We start from the raw sequence: 9,810 nt of genomic DNA, 5'->3' as shown, positions 1-9,810 counted from the left end.
TATTCCCTCAGAATACATGTCTTACCCAGGACAGAGTAGACAAAATGTTCTCAATTACCTCTCTTCATCACTGGAGATATCCTGATCTGTATATGTAGTAGTACTCCCTAATAAAGAAACAAGTGCATAACAATCATAAGTGCATAACAATCAGGTACAAACCCATGCATATACCAACCTCACAGGTTACATAGCTCTTGAAATTATCATCTCAACAAATGGGACACCATCACCAGTAACACCGCTTTGAGTTTTGACCTAAATTAGGCCTAACACTGGAAAACTTTAGGATATCCCTGTATCTTTGAAAATTAACAGTGGATAACTGCACATCACCATGGTCGTAATTCTTAATGCGACTCTCCAGGAAGCTTTGGGTGTAGGCACAGTGCCTCATCATTTTCTTTTTCCAGGTACATCTCCTTTTCTGGCTTTCTTCTGTTTGTTTTCAAGACTGGAGAAGTGCTGCTAATCAGTCAAGATGTCACTGATGGTCTTATTTGCTTTACAAAAGGAAGGCTGTAAACCTGCTATGCTGTCCAATGTTATGCAAGCAGCAAGTCAAACAGACCTTTAGTGAATTTACACAAAGTTGCTCATGATGCTGAATCTACATGTTGTGCATCTTTAAACATTTATTAATCAGGTGAGACGGCTGGTCAGAGGATCCTTTTCAGTCATGTACACATGCAAAAGTCAATGCAAAAATAAATTAAATCATCACCAAGGGAAATTGATTTAAAACATCTGAAACATTCACAGAAATACTAACTGAATTTGAATCTGATATGCGACTGTTATAAAGCAATTTCACCTTGCAAATTTATTTTCTGCTGCTGAAGACTGGCACAAATTACTTATTAGTGGCTTGGGAAAATTGACAGTTCTGGGAGGGAAGATTGGAGGTGCCAACCATGGGGAATGGCATTTATCTAGGCATTTCTTGCACAGAGGAGTGGTCCACAGAGGGAAGTAACCTTTGGATGCAACGGGTAAATACAGCGGTGGGACTGATACCAAGGGGTAGGTCATAAATGAAGGGAAAAAAAACTCTGTGGAAGCAGTCAATGGCACAACACTCCAGGATGTCCTTAGGTTTTGCACCACCCCAGCCTTAGAACAGAGACAGTCTCTGGGCAGTAGAAGATGCTGAAGATGCAGTTAATCAAATAATCAGACCTGGGTCACTTGTGCTGTAGTTAGGGCTTTATCCCTCTACACCACAACACTAGCCAGTTACAAACATGCTTATTCCTGAACCAAAATATGCAGCTCCATTAATAGTTTAAGCATCCTTGTATAATACACATTTATTACAAATTTCTCTCTCCATAAATTATCTTATTTTACAGCATCAGCCACTTCAAAAGAAAGTACAGTTGTGTACACTCACCATAAATGTAGATGTTTGAGTGTATTCAGTGTTGGAGTCTTGACTTGTGGGATTTCCTGCCATGTGAGCCCTTGGCCGGCCCGAATACCAGAGTAAAAATCTCCCTCCTCCTTAGGCTGGCGGACGTCCTATCCAACATCAGTACACCTGGATATATAGGGAGCCAGCCGACACCATATCATTTTTTTTCTTGCCCCCAGAAGGTAGAAGCCCCCAGGATGAACAATAAGCAAGGGTCTAAAAAGAAACTAGGCCAGGAATGGGGAACACCCAGGGGGTCCACTATCTTGGGAAGAAGAAGCAGACTACTACTGTAGACAAAGGGGGAAGAACAGAGGGAAAGAAGACTGCAAAGCGGTTGTGTTCCCCTTTTCTGGACAATGCTGAGAAATGTTTTCCAATGTAGATGCCATTCATAGGGATCCATCACGTTCCTGCTGAGGTGATCTGCTAGAGTGTTTTGAACCCCTGGAAGGTATTGTGCCATGAGGTGCAACCCCAGAGAGTGAGCTGTCCCCCAGATCTGCATAGCTAGTTGATACAGAGGGTAACAGTGAGTGCCTCCTTGTTTATGTAACACATGATAGTCAAAACAGAGAACACCACTGTCAAGACCCCGGTTTCCATTTTGACTGAAAGCTACTAGGACCTTTTGAACTGCCATCAGTTCTTTCCAGTTTATCTCTGCCCTGAATTTTCCATTTGCCTTGGGACTGAAGGTGTTAGAAATTAGCCCCCCAAGCTGTTTCTGAAGTATCTGTGGTTAGGTTTGATGCTGAGGCTGAACCTGAAGGAGAGACCCAGGCTCTGGCCATAATCCTGCACCCACTATGCAAATTCCTCCTTGAAACAAGGGATCAGCTGAATTTTGGTTGCCAGGGATTGTGAGTGCTGGGACCACAGATTCTTGAGGTACCACTGGAGTTTCCTCATGTGTAGCCTGGCCAGAGGAATCATGAGGATATGAGATGCCATGCAGCCTAATGTTCTGAGGAATTCCCTGGCTGAGAGGCATTGTCTCTGCATAATGTTTTGGAAGCATTAAGTCAGAAAGGAGACTTTTTCTGGAGGAAGAAAGGCCTTTTGAAGGGAAGAATCCAGAAAAGCTCCAAAAAAAACTATCATGGTGTATGGGTCTGTGTTGAATTTGTGTTGCTTTATGATGAACCCCCAGGGGGTGAGGAGGTTCTGAGTAAAGGCCTGATACCGGAGGAGCTTTGACAGACTCATGGCTTGAATAATGCATTCATTTAAATAAGGATAATCTCTTATTTTCTCACCAAGGAAAGAGTCAAGAAAGAACATCTGTATGGGGTTAGGGACTGTAAATCCTTGCCCACTTCATTGACTATAACCACCAGGTCTTCAAACTCCTCAAGCACATGGGAAATGAGTAAGTCTGGCTTTCCATCTCAGCTAGAGATGTGGCCTTGCATGGCCTAATACTTCAGTAAATGTAACCATTACATCTTGGGTGCTAGGTGACATAGGAGAGGAAAGTACATGCTCATTTATGGCAGCATGTAGAGGCCAGGAACTTGCAAAAGCTTAACTCTGGCATTACAATAACTCCCTTAAGACTCAAATTCCCATTACACATTTGCTTGGCAGCTGAAACTTGAGACACAAGCTTTGCTGTGCTCAGAAGCACTATAATCAAGCACTGCTCTCCCCACCAACCTGGGTCATCAGGCTCTGCTGAGCAAGGTGCGAGACCTAGGCATAGCAGATTTCTTTTGAACTACCCCAGTCCACAGCTAGCTTATTAGCTGGTCACCTGTTAGCTCCAGACAATCAACCAAGAGCTAGGCAGAGCTTTCATCTCAACTAGAAGCAAGTAATCCAGCTCTTCAAGTCACCCTCATCATCTGCATCATGGAAAACTGGCTTAAGCCTTGACCAGCTGATGATGATCTTGGCAACGGTAGGACATGGAAGGCCTGCATAATGGCTAAGTTCCATCTAACTTAGCTGAGCCTTGGTTCTTGTAAGAGGATGACCACTGTTTAACACCACTTGTGCTGGGATCAGTGGGAGATCCTACCCACAAGCCAGGTGTTGGCATCAGAATGCTGCTGTTCTACAGTTGTTTTTAGGGCATCCCAATCATCCCGGCTCAAACAGCTTTCAAGCATCATCATTTGCTGGTTTTCAGGACAAGCCATGAGCTTCTCCCTTTGGTATCTCTGGGATGCAGGGCTAAAATGCTGTCACTTATGGCAGTGTGAAACACAATGCTTTTCTACGTGAGGTCAGACTATGCAAAGTGTAGGTCTTGACAAGTAATCCGATTGCCAAAAGAACACTTGGCAAACTGAAACTAGTCATGGAACATGCGAGCATTTAACATCAATGTCAAGATCCAAACTCTGCAAGTGGCAGAAGAAAACTGGTAATGCAGCCAGTGCATGTACCAGCACCAGCATGGGATCTTCAGAGAATGAAAGAACTTAACACAGAAGTAGATGTCCTACTTTTCACTGCAGCACCGAGGACAGCCTTAGGTCTGGCCAGCACACAAAAGCCTTAGGCCCTACCATTGTTTGTCAGGTGTATGTCCCACGTCCAGGATGTATTGTAAACAAGTGACTTATGGATGCCTAATCCTCAGAACTGAACTGCTGCAGGAGAACCAGACAAATCCAAGAGAAGAACAAATGAAGAGCATGAGCATCCACAAAGGTGAGAAATAAGGACCCCTCACAGCCAGAGCGTAAAAAACAGATACCAAAAGGGGAAGAAAGGAGTGACAGAATACTGCACACAACTATGTCCTTCCTTATCACGGCTGCAGTATCCCTAATGAAAGGGATAGCACAAAAGCTACTGTAAAGGATAGGAGGAGGAAGCAACCAAAGAAACTTCCCAAAAATCATGAAGGATGTCCCTGGCAAAACCACCTCTGTCCCTAGACACATAATCCAACTTGCAGTGTTTGGTAAAGGTATTTACAGAAGACCAAGTAGCAGCTTCTAAAATGGATCTAGCATCCAAACTCTTGAAGTACAAGAAAAGGCAACCACCCTGGCAGAATGAGCATGTACAGAAGAAAAAAAGCTACTTACGGAGAGAATTAAGAAATGGCCTTAGAAATAAAATTCAAGAGGAGATGGTTCACTTAAAAACAACCAAACCCAATTTATAGACATGAAAACAAAATATAAACAGCTGCTCAGATTTTCTATTATCATTTAGTTTTATCCAAATAATATCTGAGCTGTCTATGCAAAGTATGCACAATCCTCACCAGAATTCTAAAGGGAAGGGGAAAAAAATATGACAGGACTGATATAAGGAAAAGTCATTGGTGTGAAGATAAACTCTCTATGAAAAAAGGGTTCTGTCATGAGGACATGGAGTTAAAGAGACCCTCTAGGCAGAAGAAAGAGCCACCAACAAAGCAGACTTCCAAGTACAGAATTATAAAGCAGCAGATCAGTCATGAAAAGAGGGCTTTTTCCTCCTAAAAATCCTGAGCAGGTTTATCTGAAATCATCATTTTGAAAGATTGTTTACCTCTCAAGGGAGGCTTCTTTTGTCTAAGCACAGAAGACTTAGAAGGATAATTCCTTTGAAACTTAGAGACAGGGGAAAGAAAATATTGTGGAGGTTCAGCATAACCTCCCCTTTATCTGGTAGTATTTTAAAAAGGTCTGCAGTTGCAGAACAAAATAGATTCTGGGAGTCAAAAGGAGAATCCAGCAATGTGACGGTCATATCAACTAAAAGAGATTACAATGAAACCCAGAAGTATCTGGATAAAACTAAACCTGATTGCAGCAGACCTAGAAGATGCATCAACAGCATCCTAACAGCATTTGCTAGAATTACAAGCCACTTGAGAAGCAGAACTCAAACAAATAGCAGAAGTCTTCGCTTTGGAATCAGGCATGTCAGTCAAATCACCTCCAAGGTAAGACAGAAGAGCCAAGCACATAACTGATCATACAGTCTGGTAGTTTATGGCTCTGAAAGCCAAGGTGGCAAAGGTACAAACTATCCATAGTCCTACCATCCTTGCCAAAAGTGAGAAGTTTGGAAGAAGACAAAATTTGAAAACCTAGTAGTTGAGTTTCAACCAATAAGAAATTTTTATATTAATAAAGTACTCATTTAAGCTGTGCGAGTTTGCGCTTTGTTGAACAAGTTGAGAAAGCATATTTGCAAAAGCTTAACTTTTAATAATTTTTGTGTTTCTTTGAGACTTTTTTTCTCACATTAGAGTCCGAAATTTAACAGTTTGAAGTTGAAGGATTTTTTTCCAATGAAAATTGTCAATAAAAATACAATATGGTTTCTGGTACCATACCCTGCAAACATTTGTAGGAAATGACAACTTATCACAAGTCAAAACACATCACTCCTGTGCCACTGTGAGTTTCGAAGATAAATGGCTGTCTTGTCAAAAAAAAAAAAAAAAAAAAAAAAAAAAAAAAAAAGCTCAAACTGCTTTTACTGCACCAGCACTAAAGGCAAGAACATTTGAGTAGTGAGGCAAATACATACAAGGCATTCAAATTTCACCATCAATAGTAACAGTAGTATGCATTCCTGTTAACATGCACCACATATCAAACTATACCAACATCAGTTTTACAGATAAGAATGGCAAGAAAAGATTGCAACCCACCCCACTGTAGAATATAGATTATACTAATGATTTATTTTGCAGGATAGTTCACTCAGTGACAAAGCTAACAGCAATATTGTAAATTTAACGAACATTACAAACAGCTTTAAGATGAGACTGAGACCACCAAAAACACCAATTATCTGCTTTCTTAAGTCTGTGTGTACACAGAACATGCAATTTTCAGGAAAGATGGACACTGGAAAAAATTGTTACACATTATATGCAGTCATGTCACTGTTTCGCTGACACATCTATCCACCTTCATTCACAATGAACTACAAAGATCGAGAAAATGGAGTTTATGAAAATGAGCTGTATGAGAAAACCACCAAAAGCACTGCCTTCCTGTATTGAGGCAAGCACCACAGACACCTTATGATCCTCTCCCTAAGGGACAGGATCAAAGCCCTGCAGAATCCTAACTTGAATGGCATTTCCCACTGAAACAGCTCTACATTAGCTGGCAGACTTGCAAAATAAGGTTATGGCAAAGCAGCAGCGGATGTATCTCAACAAGTTAAATACTCTTATCAACAATGAAAATGTTCATCTTGCCATTTATTCTATTTTTATCAAAACACTGACACATTTGTGTATTTTAGAATCAGCCATTAAACACTAGTATAAAGAAGAGACCACATGCAATAAGAATAAAACATCAGAGGTACTATTAAAAGGGATGCAGGAGCATGTCAATTAGAGAGCTGCAACCAAAGTTCATCAGCCTTGAAAAAAAATGCCACCCTTTGACAGAAACTGATGCTGGGTAATTGTAGTAGCTTTATTAGCAAAGTTTACATTGACCAACGCATATAACAGCTTCTACAGTGGAAAGATTACAGAAACCTCCAAATACATGAATATAGCAAGAACACTGGAAACCTAAAAGCGATTGTACTGGTCTGAAGTTAAAATATTCCCCTTTGAGTGATTATAAAATTTTCAGCCTAATCAAATGGCATTAACGTGAATAACTTCTCATCAGAAGTACAGTAGCTGTGAAACTGTTATGGGCCACTTTTAAGGAAGCCAAGCCTACAAAAAAAAAACTCCAACTACTGCATGTTACATTCATATATATTTCAGACCCACTTTCTGATAAGATAACATTAAACTTGAAATGTATATTTGTTCATGCACATTTACACTTTCAACTGCATATCTACAGCTTGTAGTAATGAAGTAGAATATGTGAATTAATGCAGTCAAACCTTTTTAAAAAATGACTGATATCCTCAGTATTTTATGATAGTTAAGGGAATATAAATACTGTTCAAAAAAAGTCTTATTTTATTCTTCTTCATTCCTTACTTTTGTCATCCATAAAGGTATCCTATACTAGTTTCTGCTTCCTGATTTTCTGTCCTCTCGATGCCAGCAATTTTATATACTGTACTCTAAATCTACTCAAGAAGCACAGCTTTGGCTTTCGTAATATTATCAGGAACTAAAAAAGGGAAGTCATTAAAAGTTGAACCTTTGGTATTAAAACCATGAAGAAGGAACTAACAAACCCTTAAAACAGTTTCTAAAAGCACTCTGTAAATTTCACACACACCAAGTTTTTAAAGCAAGCTGAAAGAGGTTGGAACATGTGGTCTTGCGCTTCTATTAAGATGTTTTAAAATGCCTTGTTATCAAAAATCCTTCCAAGGCATGAGCACTGTGTTGTAGGTAAGACATTCAGAGGAAGTGGCACACTTTGGGGGCTATCTGTTCATCCTATCAATACAAAATCATGACAGAATTTGACACACCAGGTATATACAGGAGATCACAGAGCTGTAAGCAGTCCTAAGTTATTCTTTTGCTACATGACATCTCTATCAGAAAAAAAGGAATACTGTACAAAAACACCATACCACAAATGGAAATATCACTTAAAATGCCAGGGACTGTTTTAACATATTCCTAAATTGTAATCTTGCACTTTCAAAGTTTGTACTTGTTAATTTATACATACTGAAATTACACTGCAGTACAGAAACACTTTGAATACTTACTACTTCTTGTAACTGACAAACCTCCTTACTCTTAACGGAAGTCTGTTGACATCTGATTAGCTGAATGTTTTGGGCCTTTAACTGATTGCACTTACTCAATGCCCTTTCCAGAAAAGGCAGCAAAACAGAATATCTACAGCACTTTTGCACACAACATAGGGCATATCATCAGAAAATTATTTTATTTTTCCATCTACTGAACACCCCCTAATCAAAAAGTTAAAAAGCTTGCAAATGAAGCATGAGAAACAGCCATACAACCTTTATCGAATACAAGATATACGGCATGCGGTACTGGATCACGGGTTTAAATATCACCAGTTAAAGGCTATTCACAACAACTGCTGCTTTCCCCATCGCTTCTCACTGTTGCCACAATGGCAGAGTTTAAGGGACCCAGTAAAAGCATGTTGATGCACCTCAGCCTTAGATGTACATACCTGCATACATCTGTGCAGTGCTATCTCTTTCAGAATAACATTTTTATAGGACTCTGAAAACTGGGAGTTATTACAAAGGAAACAAGAGACTCAGCATCATTCCTGCTGTAAACTTTTCACAGAAGTTTAAGTAGATGCTAATGGTGAAGAATCACATTATGCACCCTACTTCTTATTCTGCAAGCACAAAACATGTAAAAACATCACTGCCTGTCCTCCCAACCCAATAACTTGTCTCTGTCCTTTGGCAAGTGCCTAGGCAATATTCCCTTATCCCATCTCATTGAAACATTCTGACAAATATAGCAAGTGACTAGAATACCATTCCATTCTATCTTATCCATCTCATACCATACTACTCTAAGTTAACAACAGGAGGAACGTGTTTTTCGGTTACTTTGCAAATCAACAGCATGAACCAACATAGAAAGTTCAAACTGATCCTCCAGAGCAAGCACTTGTCTTACTGCTTCTTCAAATGCAGCATCAACATTTGTGTCATCCTTAGCACTTGTTTCAAAATATGGGTAATTGCCATTTGCCAAACACCACTCTTGTGCCTCTTCTGATGTCACCTGCCTTTCATTTATGTCAATCTTGTTCCCCAGTACTATAAATGGAAAGCGGCCTGGGTCCTTGATATCTGCATAGTAGATAAATTCTCTTTTCCAACTACCAAGGTTTTCAAAGCTTAAGTGATCATCTACACTAAAAGTCAGTAAGCAGCAGTCGGCACCGCGGTAAAAAGGGGTACGAAGACTCTTAAACCTCTCTTGTCCTGCTGTGTCCCAGATCTGCAAAGTCACAAATCGTCCATCTACTTCTAAGTCACGATTCAAGAACTCAACTCCTATTGTGTGGAAGGCCTGAGAGTCAAATTTGTTGGTAACATAACGATGCATGAGAGAACTCTTTCCAACTCCTCCATCACCAAGGAGAATAACTTTCAGAAGAAGAGACTTGCCACTCATGGTGGCAAAGTAACAGTAAGCCAATGTTCTTGCCTAGACAAACCTTCAGAGAAAGAGAGAGAAACAGTAAACAAAAGGTTAGTATTTCTGTTTTAAGTGTGCAAAACATATTTGTAAAGGTTATTCTACTAACACATAGCTATTAGCAATTAACACAGGCACCTACTTTCATAGCAATTACTTAACGTCTACCTCCTTAGGAAAGCCCAATAGAGCAGACTTTTTTTTCCTACTTCCAAGTTCCTGCTGTTCTCATTTCCCTCCTTCAATGAGGAGCCCAAAATCAACCAGCCCACCAAAATTAACTGCAGGCCCGTAACTGAGAAAAGAATAGACATTTTAATCATTCCACTCTCCCTGTAAGGCACCA

At 40.0% G+C, this 9,810-nt stretch overlaps 1 protein-coding gene across 1 annotated transcript; it reads right to left on the bottom strand.

Moving 5' to 3' along the window:
• Window positions 1-6,783: 6,783 nt before the first annotated feature.
• LOC122789704 (ras-related protein Rab-9B-like) lies at window positions 6,784-9,479 on the bottom strand. Its single transcript, XM_044057136.1, has one exon. The coding sequence runs from the start codon at window positions 9,438-9,440 to the stop codon at window positions 8,835-8,837; it is 606 nt and encodes a 201-aa protein (XP_043913071.1). The 5' UTR covers window positions 9,441-9,479; the 3' UTR covers window positions 6,784-8,834.
• Between the last annotated feature and the right edge of the window lie 331 nt (window positions 9,480-9,810).

Source organism: Protopterus annectens, chromosome 15.part0 (genome assembly GCF_019279795.1).
Source record: "Protopterus annectens isolate FY-2018-M chromosome 15.part0, PAN1.0, whole genome shotgun sequence".
NCBI classification, from domain to species: domain Eukaryota; kingdom Metazoa; phylum Chordata; order Ceratodontiformes; family Protopteridae; genus Protopterus; species Protopterus annectens.
This window is presented reverse-complemented; position numbering and strand designations above follow the sequence as displayed.